Raw genomic sequence first — 22,310 nt, forward strand, 5'->3', positions numbered from 1 at the left:
CAGGAAAGGATAGGAATGCAGGTTATCGGGGCTTTTATTGCTACAAATGGAACCCACATCAGAGCAAGGTACACCTCCGTGGGCTTCAGCTTTATCTCCTGCCAATGAAGATCATGTTTACCTGTGCCTCATGGAGTGATTTTAGATTATAAAAATATAAGATGTTGGAAACCATCTCTTGACACAGATGTAGATGTCATAGTGTATTCTGAGTTGGAAGGGACCCACATGGACCAGCTCAGGTCCAGCTCCTAAATCAATGGCCCATATGGGGATCAAAGCCACAACCTTGACACTTCAGCACCACTATAGCATACTTTTAACAGCTGAGAATCAGAAGGGCAAAGATACACAGACAACTCTCACTGCAGAGTCCCATCTCCACTCCTGGACCCCAAGATAGGATTTTGATACAGCCTGCATAGTAGGAGTTTTGACAACAGGCACATACAGAAATTTCAGGCAATGCAACCCCATTTTGGAGTTGTGCTGGAAAGGACTGGGAATACTGGAGTTGCTGTGCAAGATTTTCAGACAGCCTGTAAGATTAGAGGCTTCTGAAATGTAAAATCACAAAACACAGGTTAAGAACCCTGTTTCCACATTTGTAATCATGACTTATAAAAGGGGGTAACAGGGGACCACAAAGAAACTTATATAATTATATAAGTTGTATACATTTTGTGATTAGCAAGCAAATCTGCTCTAGCAGAGTCTGTTTTCATGTCAATATGTGCAAGTATTTTCTCAGTTTAGTTTATCCAGTAGTTAATGGCCCCACATCAAAGTCCTAAGGATTTGGTACCCTTCTAGATACAGGTTAAGGCTTTCATTAATCTCCTTTTCCATTTTTCGTCAGTATCAGATTACTGTAAGATTTTAACCTAATGAAGAGGACATTCAGCACATTGATTCCTTCCACCACACAGGGCAGTTTCTGTCCCAGTATGGATGTGCAAGGGTAGAAACTCTCTTTTTGCCACCAACTCCAACCCGTCATAAATGGCCCCCAACTAGTCTGTGGTGAGCTCTTAAGAGGAAAGACCTAGCTCCTGTAAGAAAGGTGCTGGTAAAATACTCCCATCCTCCAGCTCCTGTAAGAATTTATCTGGACAACATGTAGCATTGAAGAAATTGGCCCCTTGCTGCTGTGCATAAAGGCCACAGCTTCCAGCTCAGTTTCTGGCTCCCAGAACAGGCTGGGAACAAGCATGAGCCTAGGCAGCAGATGGGGACATTACTAATTGGTCTGGTTTGATTCTGGGCCATCAGCTGACAGTCACTTCACACTTCTCTCTCAGCAGCGACTTGCCATGTCAAAGAGCTACAGATATGGGAACGATAACAAAGGAAGTGGAAACAGCAATCACTTCAGTGCAGGCAATCCCTTTTCCTCTACTGTGCTGACCAAATTTACAGCAGAATGCTGTGAGGCAGGTTGGACTTGGCAGACACCTTGCAGACCACAAAACGTGATTTTTATTTCTTCAAGTGTCAAGGGACAATGATTTTACAATATTTTTACCCCAAAAAATATATTTTTTTACTTAAAAATCCTGGTGAAAACTACAAATGAAGGAAAGTAGAAGGTGCAAAATAATATGTTGGGTGAAAATTACAGTGGCTCATAAACACGGGATTAGAGCTCAGTAAAGGCTGTGAGTGCAACAGAAGTTTCATTGCAAAAGCAGGATTCACAGCCAGGAGCAGGAATAAAAGACTGCAGCTGAAACTGAAAGAGAATTCAGGAGCATGTTGGAATCAGTGGAAAAGTTTGAGAGCTGTTACATCAAACAGTTCCAGTTTAAAAAATCGCACCAGATTACAGTCTTCGTACTATGTAAGACTTCAACTTTCACATTTTCTTCCTCTCCTGAGATTACTGAATACAAATCTTAGTAATTTTGCAGTAACAGTTGTGGCTTTGTCTTCTGTAACGTCTCTGCCATGTCTTGCAGGCTCTAGGACAGTAAATGACCATGATTATACTGCTTTAGGGGAGTACAATATCAGAGAGCCTGTCTGCATTTCACTTTTGAGCAAAGTTGCTAAGTTCTCTGTGTTTTGTAAGAATTTTTTTTGTTTTTCATTAAAATAAAAGAAAATTACTCATTATACATCAGCCATTTAACATGCAGTAAAACAAGCAAAATGTTTATTGAGTGGAAGGAGTATACTGACACAGGTGCCTAAAAAGGAATTTTACTGTCCATGTGGATTTTCTTAATTATCTCACATGGAAAAAATCACCCTCTACAGGGCCAAGTTCTATTCTTTCATTTTTGGTGGAGCTGTATATTTCTAAATATAGGAGATTGTCATGGGAAATGCCAGCAGAACCATCTGTGGAGTACCTCAACAAAAAAGGTAATTTGAAATTCAAAAGCAACTATTTGCCTTGACTTTTCTGAATGTCACCACCTCTGTCTCAAACATAGGAAGAAAGGATTTGCTGTGGCATCTCCAACGCCAGCAAAAAAACCTCTGGACACCACTGCAGGGCAATTCTGCTTTCTTAGCGCAATTAATTTCACCAAGACACTTACTTGAGGAGAGGGTGGATCCCTCACTGCAGGTGATCTGCCTTGCTACCCATTCCACTACAGAAAGTCTCTTTGCCGTGTGGGTGAGGGATCTGATCAGCTGACACAACACCAATCGCAGGCTGTGGAGGGAGACGAATTACTTGGAACCCCAGCACTAAAGAACTGGTGTATCTGCTAAGGAGCGTCGCTCCCAGCTGGAGTTTACAAGGCACACCTGCAGAAGTAAGAGGTTTAACGGCTGTGAAACAGACCATTCGCTTTCACGACTGCTAAATCCCCACTGAAGGAGTACTCCCACTTGGCTATCGATTCAAAGTAACTGTCAGGTTAAACAAACTTGTCCCCAGCTACACCCCAAGGACAATTGCCGTAAATGAATGAGGAAGAAATAAAGCGAGCACGTAATTCACACTGGTAATTTGGTCTCAATAGCCAAAGTTTCCCTTTTGATATCCCTCAGAACTATGCCTCGTTTTCCATTCAGGAGAGAAAAGAAATTCAACCAATGTATTTCCAATCAAACATTTGTTCAGAATTTCAGAATTCTCGGCTATTCTATTGCACATATTTAAACTTATTTTTAGTATACTAGCAGATGTTTTCCATTAGCAGATCTTCTCTTTCTCATTTATACTTGACCTTCTATACATCATTAATTAAAAATGTTAACATAACAATATGTCAGCTCTTCTTGTGTTCCATTGCTTCTAAAAACAATGCTGCATTGCTGTTTCTCTTATCAGCGGCTCTTTTGTGCTTTTATGACAGCTTTTGTGTTGTTTGTTTCCCAATGTACATTATTTTCCACATGCAAGTATTAAAAGCAAATAAAATTCTACTAAATGGTATCAGAAAATTAAAGCATTTGGGAAGGACACTAAAAAAAGTTTAAGACTCCCTTTGTATGAGAAAATTAGCACTCTCAAAGGTCTAAGTAAGCATGGTTAGTCTCTGATGCCAATAACATAAAAAGTAGTCAAAATCCCTTCTACCATCATCTAGTAATAAAATGTAACACGAAGACAAAAACAAAATAAAGTAAGCAAGCAAGTACTTACGAGAGAAGCAGAGAATTCAAAGCCATTCAAATGGAAAGGAAGCCATCTGCAGCTGCTTGGGCAATATGAAGGCAAAGTGAGTTAGATTAAGTTTTCAAAGTGACAGATAAACACCCTACAGGTGTAACTGCCAACATATGGTTCCTTTTTCCACTCCAGACTCCAATTTACTGAAGTGAGAGGGTTTAGAGGACACAAAAGCAGCAGTGATTCAGCAACTCATCTATTACATCCTAATCTTCAACAGAAAAACAGAAAAGCTTTGAAATTCTTAATTAATACATTTCTTAAAATGGAATAAGCATTTTCTGTAGCTTCTTTTTAAGGTACCGAAGGAAAACAGTCAAATCCACCAAAAGACTGATTGCTATTAAGAACTGAAGTGGTGTTATTGTAATGATTTACTTTTGTAATGAGTTATTTGTGATTTCGCACTTTGATCCCCTTTTGAGTAGTGAGGTGTTTCTTTGTTGTTTAGTGAGTGTTAATTGCTTCAGTGCTGCATTGAATCATTGTAATGCTGGTTTTCTTGAGCGGAAGAATGAATAATTGAATAATTATAAAGGAAAAGTTCATTCAAATGGGTATGGCTATAGAAACAACATTTTCCACCAATTCAGGTAGGTGTCGTGTACAGTAATGCAAACAACCTGTTGAAAAATGGGGGTTTTTTTCCTATCTAGAAAATAAAATCTTTTCTACACTCAGCTTCCCTGAGAAGCAGACCAGGGAATTATATCAACTGCACTGGGATGACTTTCCTCTCCACATGCTTCTGTGAGAAGCCTTACTCTGGGTAGGATTCCAAGTTCAGCCATAGGACTCTGCTGTTATTATCGGTAGCTCACCAAAACTCAGATTCCCAAATAAATGTAAAACCAGATCTTGAGGGTATTGGAGGTTTAAGAACTGCTATACACCACTGAAGAATAACAGAATACCTTACAGAGCTTGCAGCATAACGTAGAACATTAATAAGAAAACTCTCTTTCACTTGGGACTTTCAAGACATTCCTTTCTAGTGCAGAAGACAGCAAAACTTAGGGTCCCATGATGCTGAATACACTTAAGCCATTAGATCACAGAGTGAAGGAGAAGCTTCAGTGTTGAGCTGCAATGGGACCTAGGTGCTACCCCTCCAGCTGCTATGCTTACTGCCTTAAAGAATTTAAGGAGCTGCTGCATCCTGTGAGGAAGCACTGGAGTCACCATGAAGAAGAGAAAGAAGTTCCATGGAAAACTGAGCATCAAACATATAGATTAGTTCGAAGAGCCAGTTAAAAAAAAGAGTAACCTTATGAGATTCTTCTGACACTTGAGGACTTAACAACAGGATCAGTCCTTCAGATCTTTTGGACAGGTCCCTGTCACATGAGTTAACAGACCCTGGCAGTAACATGGACTGTTACAGTTCTCCAGCAGCTGGAGCAAGACAAGCATATCTGCTGACCATTGAGGATTTTTCAGACTTAGGAACCTCATGCTCCACTACAGGTTCTGTAGTATAAAATGGACACAGGCCTATATACTACTGTTTTCCCCTCCCCAATTTCTATCACTTCTACTCATTGCAGCCTGTGTCAATCTGCCAGTCACATTACTCTGTGATACTTGTCAAAGTTTATTACTTTGTTTCCAACCACTGCTCAAAGTTTTTCTGGTCATTAGTACTAATTTTAAAAGTCCAGGTGGCAAAGAAGACTCTGGAAATTTTCACTGATAAAAGTATTATTAACGACTGGTGAGTTGAAATTCTGGAATGCTAAAGACCTTTAGCTAAAATTTGTTTAGGGCAAGACGTGAAGTAGTGAATGATGCAGTGGCAGTACTACAAAGACACTGCTAGCCTGTCTGCATATCCTGATAATTCAGAGGCTAATTGTGAATGTGCTAAAACATAGAACATGAGAAGAGAATAAAGCAGAGTGGGAAGGAGGGAAATTCTTTATAGACCATGAAACCATAGCTGAATTATTTCTTATGACTTGTCTGCAGTGAGAGGCAGACTGTGGGGGAGCAATTGTCTTGCCATGGGAGAATTCAATTTCAGAAATGTACCATGGAGGTCACACAACTTATTAGAGTTTCTAAAATTATTCCTTGCTATCCTTTAACACAGAAAGTATTATTGCTCTCAGTGCAGAGTAACTCAATTATGGTCTCACTACGATGGATAGAGCTACACTAATTCCTGGCCTGGAGTCAGTCAGGCATAACTGGAGATAATAGATGGGATTTATGTCATGTAATTTTAATCATCTACCATGAGTTTAGAACTATTTGCCCTGGACTCTTTCTTCAGGCAACAAAGGCAACATGCTAGAAGGCAGCATGCCACCCATCTTAGAGCCCTAGGAAGTCTCATCTTACCTCATGTTAGCTATCCAAGAGGTAGATTTCTTCCCATCCAGATCTCCTCCACAGTCAGTGCAAAGAGCAAGGCACCACCACAATGTGAGCTTCTAAATAGACAGGCAAGGTGATTCCCCTGAACGTTAGCTGATGCTGCAAAATGGCTGTTTTTCCATAGTTGATGAAAATCATGAGTATGGAAAAAAGCAGAGAGAAAATAACCAAAAGGAAAATGGGAGTTCTATGAAAGAAACTGAAGAGATTCTAAAAAGGAGAGTACTCCATCATGAAAGCAAAAACCTTTAGCCAAAAGCTTACTCCGGTTCACTGCAAATGAAAATGACTGTTCAAGGCAGCCTCCCACTGCTCCCCAGTGTTACATTCAGGAAAACATGACAACATTGAATTGTTACATTATTGAACATAATATATAAATGAGAAGTGTGCAGCCCAGGAAATCAATAGGGAAAGTTAGAAATGCAAAGGAAAATATGTGGCCAGCAATAAGACAATAAAGAACCTTTACTAATAGTGATCTTTGTGGCTGTGATGGCTTAAGAATTTAAGGCTTGGATGCATCTTTCCTTACTTTAGACATCAGAATAATACTTATTTCTATCTGAGCTAGTGACACTTCACTCCCTTTACAGTTAACTGAGAGAAATGGGACATTTTAGGGTACAATTCCTGTCATCCTAAAGCAACTATGTAAAGCAGTTAAGATGAAGCATCCCTACAAGTGTTTCCTTCCTTCCATGACTAAAAAGGAAGAACCATCAGATATAACTGGGAAAAAACTTGAGATACCCAAACTCTCATCTGCAAAAATCCTTCTTCACTTTCCCAACTGCCCCAGTTAACCCAAAATAAATGCACTAGCAATTAAAGAAGTCTTAGCAACAATATGAACTCATAATTTGAAAGATGTTAATAATTTTAATAGAGATGCACAAAAGGTAGATAATGTATTAGTACTGCACCTGAGGCAGGGCATTCCAATCCTTTAGTAAATATGACAGAAATGACAAAGCCTGAGGATAAAATTTTAATCACGAGCCTCAGATAGCTTTTATCCAAGGGGATTGAGAAGGCCACTGGTCTATTAGTGTAAATTTTATAGGAATATTATCAAGTCAGGATTCAATAGATTAGAATTCTGTGCCAATACTCAAAAAGAGAAAAATTCTTAAAGTCAATCATTATATGATTGTTATCCTGAAACTGTCCTCCTTCTCCCCTTAAAATCCCCTGCCAAAGCTGTCATTTTCTCCACAGCAAGCAGCCATAAAACAAACCTTTAAATATGTGTAAACAAAAGACTGTCTGTGCTGTTTCTGGGCTTATATCACATGAAATAGGTATTTAATTGAGTCTTTTAATTTAAGAGTAGTTGCACTAGGATTCCTTTGAAGTGTCTGGGAAGAGCCAGGCTCTGCCATAAGGCATGCAAGAGCTGAATCAGCTGCAGGATGCCTTTCTCTTGTCAAGTATATTGGGAGCCTCAAGCACTGACATTCATACCTTATGTTTCAGCTTTCCAGAACACTGACCTTGAGACAGAACTGCAGTTTCAGGCCAAAAGATTCAGTCCAGGCAGAGTTATTTAAGAAGCCTGAAAACACAGGCTTACATAATATTTTGTAAATCTGTAACTATCAACTGTCATCAGTTTTAGTCAGCTGTGAGCCTGATCTGCTAATTCTGAAATATATTCTTTATCAAAGAGTGGGAAGACAAGGATTTTAAACAGAATAATTTTTACTAAGGAGATAGTGACCTAAGCAAAAAATTGTAGCAGACAAAACCAAGTATTTTTAATTATTTTTAAGAAAATAATTGCATATCTTCTGTTTGTAGTGGAATTTGCATTATAACTGATATTAAAACAGAAGGTTTAAGCAAATTTGCCAAATTAATCCTCTTTAAAAAGCAGATCAAAAATTAAGAATGAATACATTGAATCCTCCAGTTATTGTAAAAGTTGGAATGTGCAGCATCTCCGTTTTATCCCGCACTTTTAGGAAAAAAAATAGCATTTAGGATTATACATCATGTTCTGTAGAAATGTTAACGCTTCTCACGGTAAGGATTGACCTTCAAACGCGGAGGATGAAAGGCGCCTTTACCATGTAGGAAGACGTTTCACCACTGGAGGGAAGCATTGGACTTCAGTGCCTGTGCGGGGAAGCAGCAGCTGCGTTTCAAATGCCGATGCTTGTTCCACCCCAAAGTCTGCCCAACCTTGCTGAAATCACTGAAAGTGATAGATTGCACTAATTAATACAACGTGCAGATGACAGAAAAACATCAAAGCTTTTATGTGACAGTCAATAAGTATTGAATAAATGGTACATGATATTTATAATAAAATGAGAGCTTAAGAAGCTTGCTGCTCTTGGAAAGATTTAGAGAGAATTTTACTAAATTCTGTACAAATATTGAACTATTTTAAATTAAAAAGCTACTGAAAAAGGTAGAAGGAACTCATATGGTTTCCTAACAGGAGAAATCTCTGTTCAACACAGATTATTGTCCTTTGCTTGGTATTGTAGCAACCATTTTCAACAAGAATTATTTCGTGACACAGTAAAACTGTCTCTTCTGTTTGCTTTCATAGAATCATAGAGTGGTTTGACATAGAAGGGATATTTAAATGCCATCTAGTCCAACACCCACTGGAATGAGCTGGGACATCTTCAACTAGATCAGGTTTCTCTAAGCTCAGTCCAACCTGACCTTGAAAGATTTCAGGTATGGGGCACCCACCACCTCTATGGGCATCCTGTGCCTCACCACACTTTTAAGACTGTTCCTCAAAAAGTCACTGCTTCCACATGACTCAGAGTTACATGCTACAGCTGCATTTTAACAAAGGATCTAACAATTACTTTGGTAATGATATATTAATGCATTTCAGAAAATCAGCAAAGAGTTCTGAATTTATTTTTTTTTTTCCCCACCCTCAGCAGCATTATGTACCATGAGTGCATGATGTGGTCATGATTCCTCTTCTCTGAAGCATCCTTTTCTCTGAAGCATCATGTAAGAACTATAGTAGAATATCGTGCATTTACTGTCACATTTATGCACACAGTTCTGCAAGTGACTTTCCTGAGGGACAATGCAAACTGTTAGAGAGGCAAAGCAGCACAGCACTGATGTCTATCCCCAACCCTGCTTCCCTTCTCTGTTGTTCTGTTGCTCCGTTGTTCTATTGTTTATCTGATGCAGCCTTGATAAGAGCAGTGACTTTAGCAGGTACGTCTGCATTATCTGACACATTTCCTCTGCTTCCAGCACCTGAGATTGTTGAGTCACATGAAAGGGTTTCCTGTGGACCACTGGCCTACAGCATGGGGAAATACCTCTTTATCATACAGCAGTACATTTGCTGCATGCCATGCGTGATTCAACAGCTGTATATTTTCCCTGTCAAGTGTGGAATTCCCCCAGTATTCTCCAACTCATTGACATTGTATTGTTGGAATAAATCCAGTTTCCTGTGCTTTAAAGTTTTCCTAGGTGGTGGGTAGGACTCATGGGTGGTAAGTTTTCCCACGCTTAGTTATTTACATGCCCACTGCTCATTGCTGTTTTACTTTTCAGAGTGGGCAGTCACTCTTCTTGTCATTCTCTGCAGAGCACTGAAGCCAGAAATTCTTCCCTTAGTCCCACACCCATCCTCAGAAATGACTGATATGGGTTCAGCAGCACAGTTCTCCAACAGGAGCTGGGAGAGCTTCATGCAATAGGAATACAAAGTTAATTCACTGAGTTATTTCCCAAAAATAATAAACCATTCTCCTATTGTCCATGCTTGCTTGCTAAGGGGGGAAAAATGCCCTGAAATCAAACTGCTACTCTTCAATGTTGTACCAAGAAAAATATGCCTCAGCAGGTTGTCAGGATTTGTTGAAAGTAGACATTGTTATAAAAGGCTACATAATTTTTCTTTTTTTTTTTTTTTTTTTTGTTTGTTTGTTTGTTGTACAGAATGTGGATAATTTAGGGAAGGCAGTAATTTATATTTCCTTGTTTCAGCTGACTTTTTCTCTCCAGATGAGGTTTTCTCCTAATTAACTGTAATTCCCTAGTAAAATGTTTATACCTTCCTTATATTTATTTTCTGTTGAACACTGAATGATAAATTTGAGATGCTGCACCAGGGAAAATATGTAAGTACTTTGCTAAATAAAGTTCTGTTTAATGCAAGTGTGGAAAATGTTTTTGATCCTCTAAAATGTGGTCTTTAGCACTGAATACAGATTTTGGGTGTAGTCAGTGGCTAAAGCAGAAGTCTGGTGGAAACTGAGGGCAAAGTTTCCATGATTAAAAATTAATCAACTCACAGTTTAAGGCAGTTGAGTTAAACACACAAACAATGTGTTTATGGGGAAGGAAAGATTATAATTGTGGCATTTAACTAGGACAGTGATGTGAGATGACAACAACAATCAGTGTATGCATGTAATAAAATTTGTTTTTTCAATATACATATTTAAATGAACTAAGTTGTGTCTCAAATATTCTGGTAACTACTGGGCATTCCCTGGTAATAGCTGAAGTCTACATGAAAAAGATCCTTGGCCATTTGTGATTCCTTCCAATTCACATTCTGGTTTTACCAAGAAACTCATCTGTGCAGGCCAGAGAGGAGCTGTTGTATGATTTAGCTGTGCTCCCATATGAATGGAGGGAGCTTTGGAAATTAAAGTACATCTCAGCTTCCAGCTTTCTTGCCACAAAATGTAGCTACAGTTAAAGTATGCATAATGAAAAATAAAGTTTTACACTGAAGGAAAAGCAGGAAAATACCTTTGGTAGCTGAGATCCCATGAAGAGGTCAAGTTCCCCAGTAGGCAAAAATATGGTCTCTCTTGCACAGAGCCAGGAGTGTAAGACAACTTAGATCTTGGATGATAGGAAAGTTTTTGTATAGAAAGGAACATTTCTTCCACGAGTAGCAGTAAAGGGAATACTATACACAGCCCTTGTATGCACCTCTGTTAAATTATATTAAACTATTTTAAAAAATGTACGAAGAATCATAGAAGTCATTTGAGATATTGCAAATCACTGAGATTTATGGAAAGGAACAAGGAAGATGTAAGTCCAAGGTATTTATTTGAGATGAGTGAGTCATTCTGTACATGTGTTGATACACAGAAACCCCACTAATTCCCAGGGAAGTAATAATGAACATCTTCATTGGTCAGAAAGAAAAACAAAGGTGTGATATTGTTGTTACATTAGAAGGATTGGATTGTTTGCTATAGTTGTTTTTAGCAGGTAATAAATGCAAGGCTAAACTGTGATATTAGACCATGGTAAGAGCTGTCAAAGTGAACTTAGCTGAAGTAAGACAAAAAACATATTTTGATGCATTAATTGTTCTGGAGCAGAAATAATGATAAAATAAAAATAAAAACAAGATAATATCAGTGGTAAAAGGCATACTTAAGGGTACATCATCTTAAAACCCTGAAAATGTTGGATGTTGTACCACTGGGGGTTACATTAGCTAAAGCTGTTGGTGAGATCTGACAATCAATAGCTTTAGAAGGCTTGAACTATTGAACTCATCAAGAAGACAGCACATCAGTATTTTTACTTATATCATTGTACTTGATATACTCCTTTCACTTGAAGGATGAATAAACTGAAACTAGGAACCATGCAAAATAAAAGAAGAGAGTTAATTGCTGAAACTAACAATAACACAGTAAATTCTCCAGCTTTTCAGATCAGGACCCTTTCTAGAAGACACATGCATAAAAAGGACAGCTATTTTGCTCTGTGTATGGATAAACAATTGTAATGTCACAGTTTTGTGCTATATACTTAATAAGACTCAATATTCAGGACATAATATTACTATAGCATAGGATATAGAGGTTTCTAGTACTACTTTATTGCTTTAATGAAAGCAGCCTGGTTCATATTATTGCAAAGGAAAAACACTGAACAAAAAAGCCTTAAGAGATGAACAATGTTGAGAAAGAGCCTTAATGAATCAAGATATTGTTTAAAATAACTTTATATTAAGTGAAATAACGTATTAAGGGAAATGTAAATATACATGAATATTTGAAGGTAATAGTAGTACTACACTTTAAGCTTTGCTTTTGTAAAATAACAATATATAAGCAGTTTAACATTTTTCACAGTAAATAGTCAAGTCTTCATTTTATATTAATGAGTAAAGGTAATGCTAAATAATTTAAAACAAGACCTTAAATAAAAAGCTACTTCCACAGAACAGATAAACATTACAAGTTACATCCAAGCAGAACTACTGCCTTAAGTGTAAGAGTAGGGAAAGTACTGTAAATTCTTCAAGTGCCAAGCAATAAAAAAATAAAGGAAAATAGCTGCTGTTCACTACTATTTTAACAAGAATTTTTAATATGTTGTCATTTACATTGAGTCATCTTAGATGATAAATCACTTAGATGGTAGATGGCTGATATTAGTTAAAATCCTCTAGACAATAAATTCCTCTATCATCAATCATCTGTAACACATTCCTATTCCTTGAGGGTGAGTTATTCCACTTTAAAAGCTGTCCAGAGATGGTACCTACTCACTCCTCTTTGCTAACATCTATTAGACCAGTTGAAGTCAGACTATTTGAAGTCCAGTTCTGAGTGTACTTGTTCCAAAGTCTTTTACAGCTGGACAGCCTTTGGCCCCTTTGTCCCCCATGCCAGAACATCCTGGCAGACTGTAACATTTTCTAGATGAGTTTCCCACAGAGCAAAATCCAGGCCGCCAAAGCTTTCAGAGTTTCTTAGAAAATTGCAATAAAAAGGGATGTGGATAAAAGATAAAAAAAACTTCGGTCTCTCAAGTGTGCAAATATATACCAATATTAGTTTTTCTGCAGGAAAAGCAGCATATATCCCAACCTTCAGAGACCAAATGAAATACACAGGAACTCCCAAAATCTTGTTTGGTTGATTTTCAAATAACTTTTTAGATAAAATTAACACATACTTTGAAAACACCTGGAAGTGTCAGTAACTTTCTTCCTGAATAGCTCACTTATTCTGAACAGCTAACTTATTATTGTGGTTATTAGTTTAGGCCACAAAATGAAAGCAAGAAAAACTTTAAAAAGAAGGAAATCACTAAGGCCTGACTCGGTTATCAGGCTATTTAAGATTTGTAGCATTTCCAGAAAAAAACTCCCCTGCCTGTAAAAGATTATGTGCATTCTAGCTTTGTTAAGTTTGTTACATGTTTTGTAACTCTGCTACTTCAAGACACTTTCTTAGTTCTGTGGCCTTCTTCTCCAACTGCTGAATGTTCCAGTGCCATTGTCTTTTATTTGAATGGACTTTGTTCAGTTGGCAGTGCAAACGTTTTAAAATAGCATCATATCTTTTATTCTGTACCTAAAAAAAAAAAAAAAAAAAAAAAATCACTTCAAAATTTCATTCAAGTAAAACTATTTACATAGGTGATTTCAGCTCACCTAATTCTGTCCAAGTATGTATTCTGACATTTGACCAAGTCATTCCATGTTTATTTTTAGCTATGGAGGAGACAGAAACACCTAGGAAGCCATTCATCTGACTTATTTCAGGTGTTCTGATTTAGGACATGAATCATGCCTCACTTTCCCAATAAGGAAAGAAAAGGTATGTCCTAGTAAGACCTTAAGTGTGGAATTTTGTGTGGATATCTGCTCTGTTATGTCTAAAATTTAACAAACTAAATACCACCCAAGGACTCAGCATGTCACAGCTCTGGCACAGCTTTGCACGTGGAAGATTTGAGGCTCTAGAATGAGAGGGGAGAAAGAAATTTTCATTCTTTGACAAGCATGTTTGGGTACCAGTGGGAATACAAATGAGATAACCTTCATGGCTATAGTAGCACCTTTGTAGCTGCACTGCACCTAAAATGGCACATTCTTCTAGGACAGGCAATACTGTGGTAATGCAGGACTGTCAATTCTGCCCTCATTGCTGCCTTATGTGGAGAAGAATGGCTGCTGCAAATAATCCTCTGAAAAGTTACATTCTGAAGTGTTAAATGAATGAAACACTTACTACAATAAAAATGGAAATAATGGGCATTCCCTTAATGAAATTTGGGCTTACTTACCCTAGTTTAAATGGCATATGAGTGGTAGCATATAATTACTCTTGTGTCTGCTTATTGAAGCATTATTACACTGTATTTCACATGCACATGATGATGTACAGCTGCATCAGAATCACAGCAGTGTCAGTGATTCCTGCAAATCTCACTGCCTAAATTTCACGAATAACTAGGAAACTGCCTCACTGGTGCTCTATAAATTAACTGCCTTCTTTTATTGGCGATGGCTTGTCTTCCTTCATGTTACCTCACTCTCCACTATAATTGCAACTTTTTGAGGGATGCTGTCAGATTCACTCATCTGAACAAGAGCTTGGGGCATCTGCATTGCTAGGACTACATTGTATGACACTGAAACATCTATGATCAATATTATCTGCTTTTTTTAGAAATGCGTCTCTAGCATCATTATTGGGAACAGTCCGTCCCATCTGCTGAGGGAGGGAGCACTAATATGCTTACTGGAGACAGGGAAGGGACAACAATGTGGTTTTTATTGGATCTTGTGTACATGAAAGTCAAACACTAGAAAAAAATTGTCTGGGCACTCAGGGTATCTCCACCACCAGGGTCATTTAAGGACAAGATAGACAAGCATCTGCCAAGAGTAATACACTCACATACTGATATTGGGGAAAGAGGGCAGCAGGGGAACAGTCCTTTGGGCTGGGTTTTTTTAATTACTTTTACATGACAAATTTTCTATTTGTGGATATCTTAAATTATCCTTATAACTGAAGCCTTGACCCTACACAGATAACCACCCTAATTTTTTGCTGACAACCCTGTCCAAGGCTGGGAACAGGATCTGCTTTTCAAGAAATGAGTGATGGAGCTGGTGCTCAGGAAAGAGAGTAAGAGAGTAAGTAAACAGGCTGCTTTAAGAGTCACAGAATTACAGAATAGGCTGAACTGGAAGGGACCTATCAGGACCATCAAGTTCAACTCCCAGCCCTGGACAGGACATCCCCAAGTGTCACACCATGTCTCTTAGAGCATTGTCCAAATGCTCCCTGAACTCTGTCAGGCTGGTGCTGTGACCACTTCCCTGAGGAGCCTGTTCCAGTGCCCAAGCAACCTCTGGGTGGAGAACCGTTTCCTAATGTCCAACCTAAACCCCACCTGACACAACTTCAGGCCATTCCCTTGGTCCTGTCACTGGTCAGTGCCTGCCCCTTCTCTTCCCCTCATAAGGAATTTGAAACTGCAAGGAGGTTGCTACTCATTCTCCTCCAGGCTGAACAGACCAAGTGACCTCAGATGCTTCTCATACAGCTTCCCCCCAAGGCCCATCTTAGCTGCCCTCCTTTGGATGCTCCAAACAATTACATCAGGTGCCAGCAGTCCCTAGCTGCAGCTCAGTAAAACGTCATCCATGTGCCTTGTATCTCACTTTATTCCTGTGCTTGAGTATTCTTCCCCAAATTGTGCTGAGGACTGCTGGGTATAAATATTTCTGTCTATCCACTGTCAGTTCTTATATTAAAAACTGGACTGTTTTCAGGAGAGTTCTTAATAGAAAATAATACCCTGAAAGGCTTTGGATTTGAACCTGCTACCTTCTGAGACAAAATGAACATCTAATCCAAAAAACTGAAGAACAAAAGTGAAGGTTAACTATTTAATTAAATTTATTTCAATAGCAGAACAGAACATTATTTTTAGGCTACCTAATTTAGCTTTTGGTTTAGAGAATTTTCATAGGAGGATGTTGCCTTGGTAATAAAAAATTTTCTCAAATGCTGACAAGCAGACCTATTCTAAAGCAGCTGTATTTTGCATTTCAGGTTAAAAATTCTCTCTATTCTGTCACATGAAAAAAATTATTCTTTCTTCCTCCTACATTTTACAATGGGCAATAGACCTAACTTCAGATCAGTTAATCTTTATATTATTAAGCTTTGCTCATTAAATTTTGTGGTATTTATTTGAACTGACAAGATAAATGGTATGAAGCTTCCAAATTAAAAATTATCTAATCATACAGAGTATTTTAGTAAGGAACAAAACAAAAAATATAGTTAAATTATTTAAAAGAGAAGGTTTTAAGTATTGATCAGAATTTTATCTTGTCAGCTAATTAGTAGCTGCTGTGTTATTCCTAATTTAATGTCAGTTCAAATTAGGGAGACTCATGGGAAGTCCATTTTCCTGGTGCATTTGATTCTTCCATTGATGAGTTATCAAGTCATGAATAATCAAGTCAGCAGTGAAATGTAAAGTATTTCAGAAGTATTACAGAAATTTTAAAATGTGCATTTGCTTTACACCATTCAGTGACCTCTTTTTTTTCCAGGAATCATTCCAGAAGTTCACAGATGAACTCCTTCTCAAAAGACTTCAGAAAAGAAATGTTCTTCACAATTAAGCTCTGAATTTTAGAAAGACTATCAGTACCCACAATTTACTACAGCATCATTACTGCATATACTTGAAAAATGTATAGCCAGCAAGGGCATATAAAGTACTTGAAACTTCATTTGCATTATCTACATTCTGTCAGGAGAACTGCAATTAAATTTTATTCCAATGACTCACCTCAATTTCTTTTCGAAGCTTAGCATGCTTTTCATTCTCTTCTTCCAGCAGATCTCTTTTTTTGTTGATGAAATCTTTCAGTGTTGTGATTTCGCTTTTTAACAGTGTGATTTCTTCCTGCAGATGTAAGTCAAGATACAGAAATCCAGTCCTTGAAAGATTGTACAGTTCATCCAATACACTTATTAAAATGGTCTCATTTTAACAGTCTCAGTTAATAGAGATGAGATAAAGGTCTATAATAAACAGCTTCACAATAAACCTATTAACACTAATTAAGATGATAATTTAGGATGGGTAATTAAAAAATAACTGTTAAATATTTTATCACATTGTTTTACACATGTAAGAATATATACTCTTGATCTGAAATATGAATACTACAACACAGGACTTTGAGCTCATTTTGGTGGTCTTTATTTAAAATGCAATTAACTGCAAAATGGAAGAATATTTAATATAATATTTGATATATATTTTTCTTTCTCAAAGGAAAATACAATGTTAATTAATCTTTATTTATCAGTATTGAAAGATCTGTTGTACAAAAAAAATTTTCATCAATTTACATTAGTAGAGTACCATCAAATTTTCAATAATGCAAGCTACATCAAGGTTGAAATCTGTGATCCTATTTCAACTTCATACTTGTATTTGTCCATATATTGGCAAAATTCCATGGTGAAAAATTTCTAGTTGTTATTAATAAAAATTGCAATTGGGTGAAGTAAATCCAACAGTGTTAGATTAGGATGCCAAACATATTTTTCCTCTCCTCTTATTTCTGTCACCATCTCATCAAATCTACCTCCTGTTGGCAAACAGCCAAAATTTATTTTGTTGACAGCAAAGTTTAAAGAATATTGTGCTCTTACCTGAAAAATGTAATATGAGTCTTCCACAGAATTCTGAAAAGCGTCCATATAAGTTTATCCAAAGATAAAGTTTAATTTACAGCTCTGTAATATTTTCATATTTGAGTTCATTCGATCACAAAGTACAAACCTTTTTTTTTTACTACATTACACAGATAACAATACTGATATTTTTCATTGCATACTGAAGTAAAAATTTCTCCAATTAATGCAGCATTTTGAACTACCTATATTCTCTTGTAGTCAGTCCCTCATGAACCATAAACTTATTAGACAAAACAATCATATTATATGAACTACGTCAAAATTATTTCTCATAAAAGGAAAGAATCAAAAGGAAATATAGTACCTGCACTTGTTTCATAACAGATCCTTCTGGACTCTGGAGATCACATATTAACTCCTCTTTTTTTGCCTTTAATTCTTCCACAACTGCTTTCTTTTTAGCAAGTTCAATCATAACTGGCAATTTACTTTCCATCTCCCAAAACAGATGTTTATGATCCTTTATTTTTTCCCGATATTCATTATTTCTTGCAAGTATCATCTCAAACTCCTCTTGTACTGTTTCTGCATCACACCTCAATTTTAAATTTTCAGAATACAGGGCTCTGACTTGGGCCTCCAGATTTTCACACTGATATTTTGTCACTTCTATGGCATCATTTTGCAGATGTATTTCCCTTTCTGTTGTCTTTGTTTCCAACAGAATAGAATTAATTTCTTTTTCTAGTTCCTGATACTTTGCCTGTAAAATATTTCAGTGTTCATTTAAAAGGTTTTTTTTTTTTTTGGAAGAAGATATGAAGTGTCTAGTTAAACGTTGAAATTTATATTTATTCAACAGTCTATTTTTTTTTCACTTGTCTAATGTGGTTTGAATGGAAGATAATTAGACTTACATTTCTTAATATAATCATCTTACAGGCACAATGTAAGAATACTGTCTTAGTCTTCTCCCCTTAGATTGGGTCTAAAATATTAAATAAGACACCTTTGAACTCACTTTTAAGTTCCTCACAGTTGCAAGATATACAGGACATGGAAGATCAAACCTAATTCTAATGTTTGCTTAGAGCTGGTTAGGTCCTAATCAGACTAAAAATAACTAAGGATGCCAAAAATCCCTTGCAAACCCACACAAACACATAGAGGGGTGTGTCAAGTGATGGAGCTTAACTAGACTGTTCAACTGAAGTTTCTAATCCTGACTTCATCACAGTAGTAGCTGAGAGTTGAATTAATCACAGCTACTCTCAACCCTGTAAGAAATATGTATCTAGTCCTAAAAAGGCCTCTACATTATCTCACTGACGAGAAGTGAACAAAACCAGGAAGAAGTACTTCAAACCATCATAAGAAACCACAGAATCATCAAGGTTGGAAAAGACTTGTAATTACCTAGGGCTTTAAAGTTCTGTGGGTCTTTTTTAAAACTGATACATCTTTAAATTGTATGATCACAAATTATTGTTGCAGCATTATCAGCATTATGTGGTACAGGACAAAAGAATCTTTTGTAAAAAGAGTCTTTGTAGACTGTGGCCAGTCTAGTGATATTTCTAAAAACCACAAAATTTCACTGCTACTTCAGAAATATTATCTTTGTGCAAAATTTCAAATATCAGTTATTTCAGTTGTAGAGCTATGCACAGATGTTATAACTGGAACTCTACTATTTCCATTTGCATTCTTCCATGCTCAAAAATGTCATCTGGAATAATCTTTTCTCAGACTTAAAAGTAAATTTCTCAATAGAAACTTGATCTTGAAGGTTAAATAATTGAAAGCTTAATAAAAAAGAAATTATCTCAGAGTCTTATGTGAGAAGTCTTCACAAAAACTACGCATATCCAGCATTCTACAAAATAATAACAGTATTTAATGACTATTTAGGATACCCACTTCAAACACAAGGGGGGAAAAACATTTAGTAAAAAAAAAAAAAAAAATGGGGAAAAAATATATACTGTGGTGAAAATCTAAAAGAAAAAAAGTTTTAACATACTTCCCCCACTTCCTCCCCTAGTTTCTTAGGAAATTATGATTAAAAAGAAATTCAAAAGGTTCTAATTTTGCATTTAGTTGTTGTGGATTTGCTTTGTGGGCTCAGCTCCGTATTTTTAGGTATTTTTTTCCAAGTAACAAACCAATGTTTCACCTGCTGTAACGAAGACTTAGCTGCGTTGTGGCCTTACAAACAATACACATCCAGAGTTTTGGCTGAGCCTAAATGCCACACACATTGGAACAGAATAGCTGCCTTACACTTAAATGCACTCGTCCTATAAGTACCTATAAGTATCAGCTTCTCTTGTTCAAGGAAATACTTCATCTAATGAAAAATAATTGATTAAACTACTCTCAACAAGGTTCATTACCTGCAACTGGAAAAGAACTGTTTTGCTTTTTTCTATATCTGACACCTGTGACTGCTGCTGATTTGCAACTCGTTTCACAACCTCAGCTAGTGATGGGGAATTTTGCTTGGCCATTTCAGGCAGAAGCGAAGAACTGGAGGGATAAAAAAGAAATTAATTGTTTTAACTCCGTTCCATTTAGTTCTTGTAGACAAAACAATATTGAAGGCTGCCCCGTGAGATCGCAGATGGATATATTAATTTCATCTGGTTCATATTTAATTAGCAAGAACAGGTTACTCAAAGCTAATCATTGAGAATTAGAACACTTTCTTGCAGAATCTCATTAACTACTGCGGCTGTTCTTCCGGCTTCCCTGCAGAACAGATCCTCATTTGTGAGCACAGCCGTAACTTTTAAAAGTACCCTTAGAGCGTCTGAAATGCCAGAGGCCGTGCTCTCGCCTTCACCCGAATGCCCGCCTTGCCGCGGCCGCCACACGGCCCCTGCAGCGCCCTCAGGGCCGCGCCCGCCCCGGGCCCGCGGGAGCCCAGGGCCACGGGAGCCGGGAGAGGGGCCGGTCCCGCCGGGAGAGGGGCCGGTCCCGCCGGGAGAGGGGCCGGTCCCGCCGGGAGAGGGGCCGGTCCCGCCGGGAGAGGGGCCGGTCCCGCCGGGAGAGGGGCCGGTCCCGCCGGCAGAGGGGCCGGTCCCGCCGGCAGAGGGGCCGGTCCCGCCGGCAGAGGGGCCGGTCCCGCCGGCAGAGGGGCCGGTCCCGCCGGCAGAGGGGCCGGTCCCGCCGGCAGAGGGGCCGGTCCCGCCGGGAGGCGGAGGGAGGGATCCCTTAGGAAAGGTGTGGCTGTTTCACCAGCCGTGGCGGTGGTGCCTCCCGGCTCGCCCGTGCTTGAGGCCAGCCTGCTCCGCGCCCTGTGCTCCCAGGTTCCCCGAGTTATCCCATTCAGTGTATTGGACTGCGCTTGCTGCCATCATCTGCTGTGCAGAGAACATCAAGTTTTCCCGAGCACCACTGCGTTACAAAGGAGATGTGGCCCAGTTTCTTCTGGCCTATGCCCTGCTCTGTAGCCATGGACTTGCCCCTGGCCACCTTTTACCCCTCTAGGGAGTTCTTGGGAATTTAAACCCTAAATCGCAGTATTTTTATAATTCGGTTTTTAAATTTATCAATTTTATATTTTTCGTATTTTTCATATTTTTATAACGTATTTAACTTAAAAATATAAATATGTTATGTTAAGCAACTTTATTTTATATATATTATATTATATATAATATATACCATATACTATATAATGCCTATTGTATATGTTATATATATAATAAGAAGAAACTTACATAAATAAAGATAAAAAAGATATATAACTTCGTAACAACTATTTTATAAACTAATTGCTCATCTCTGCATATGACCTATTTATTTCATCCCTTTTCTGAAGTGGCATAAGCTGAATATAATATTTCATTCAGGAGATGTCAGTTTGCCATTTTTCAATATTGTTTTGCACCCTGAATATTTTCTGACCTTTTCTTTCTCAGCATTCTGCACCAAAAATAACGCCAGTAATTAGTTTTGCTTCCTTAGTCTGGCTGAAGGAAAGAAAATTATTGCATTGGTTTTTCTCCTGTTAATTTTTAATGACCTAACTCGGTCACATTTGGCAGTGGGTTGGAAACCCTCAGAGATGACCGATTTCTGCAAACTTCTGGAAAAGAGATGTCTGGGTAAGGAAGGGCAAGGTCACCTCATCAATTCCCTTCTGGAGGGAGAAACTGGATTCAGCTCTCATCCCCCTGTCCAGCACATGCTGATGGGAATGGCAGGAGGGGAAATGGCAGAGCACTCGCCATGTGTGTTTTGGACCTGACAGAAATGTAGGTTTACTGTGGTTGCAGGGAAAGGAGGAACAGGAGACAGCAATTTGTGGGAAGTTAGACTTTACTAGTTCCTCTGTCCATTAAAAATTGCTGTCCTTTTTTTCTTGCCCCTTTCTTCCATTGTCATATACTTAACAGTCATGACTATGCTTTTAACACAGCTGAGGAAACGTATTAATTATCATTTGATTCTTGCACAAAGCCTGATATAAATCCCTCATTTCCTTGCTTACCTTTTAACCTTTGTGTCATCCTGTCAAAGATTACGACCTTTTCACTAACCTGTGTGAAATTCCCGACTGCTGCAAGGAGAAATTGCCATCCTCATTTGAGGCCTGTGGCCCCAAAAGCTGACATTGTGCAACCTCTCTGTCTAGGTCCAGAATATACTTTTTTGTGACTGGCTGCCAAATTCTTCAGTGGAACATGCAGCTACAGCTAAGAAAAGGAAACTCCTTCGCTCTGCACAAGTTTTCCTTTAACTTCTTTGTGGGGTTGTCCTGCTTGGCTGTGCCGTGCGTCTGGGAGTTGGTTTGTGGTTGTGCAAAGCTGGTGCAGCAGAAGGTGTGATCACAGCAGGGT

General features: G+C 38.1%; 1 protein-coding gene across 6 annotated transcripts; it reads right to left on the reverse strand.

Moving 5' to 3' along the window:
- Positions 1 to 1,567: 1,567 nt before the first annotated feature.
- On the reverse strand, positions 1,568 to 22,299 carry CCDC122 (coiled-coil domain containing 122). 6 transcript variants are annotated; one of them, XR_009276592.1, is made up of 8 exons: positions 22,011 to 22,299; positions 16,604 to 16,720; positions 8,936 to 9,067; positions 8,083 to 8,210; positions 5,975 to 6,120; positions 3,605 to 3,656; positions 2,547 to 2,760; positions 1,568 to 1,961 (listed from the first exon to the last, which is right to left on the reverse strand). XR_009276592.1 is itself a non-coding variant. In XM_058829582.1 (5 exons), the coding sequence occupies exons 2-5, from the start codon at positions 19,971 to 19,973 to the stop codon at positions 13,192 to 13,194; spliced, it is 792 nt and encodes a 263-aa protein (XP_058685565.1). In that variant the 5' UTR covers positions 19,974 to 19,992; positions 22,011 to 22,299; the 3' UTR covers positions 11,073 to 13,191. The 6 variants fall into 6 exon arrangements, 2 of the variants coding, with proteins under 2 accessions (XP_058685565.1, XP_058685564.1); XR_009276590.1 differs by having other exon boundaries at positions 1,568 to 2,760; XR_009276591.1 differs by having other exon boundaries at positions 1,568 to 2,760; positions 3,605 to 3,659.
- Between the last annotated feature and the right edge of the window lie 11 nt (positions 22,300 to 22,310).

The sequence above is a fragment of the Poecile atricapillus genome, chromosome 1 (assembly GCF_030490865.1).
Source record: "Poecile atricapillus isolate bPoeAtr1 chromosome 1, bPoeAtr1.hap1, whole genome shotgun sequence".
Taxonomy (NCBI): Eukaryota; Metazoa; Chordata; class Aves; order Passeriformes; family Paridae; genus Poecile; species Poecile atricapillus.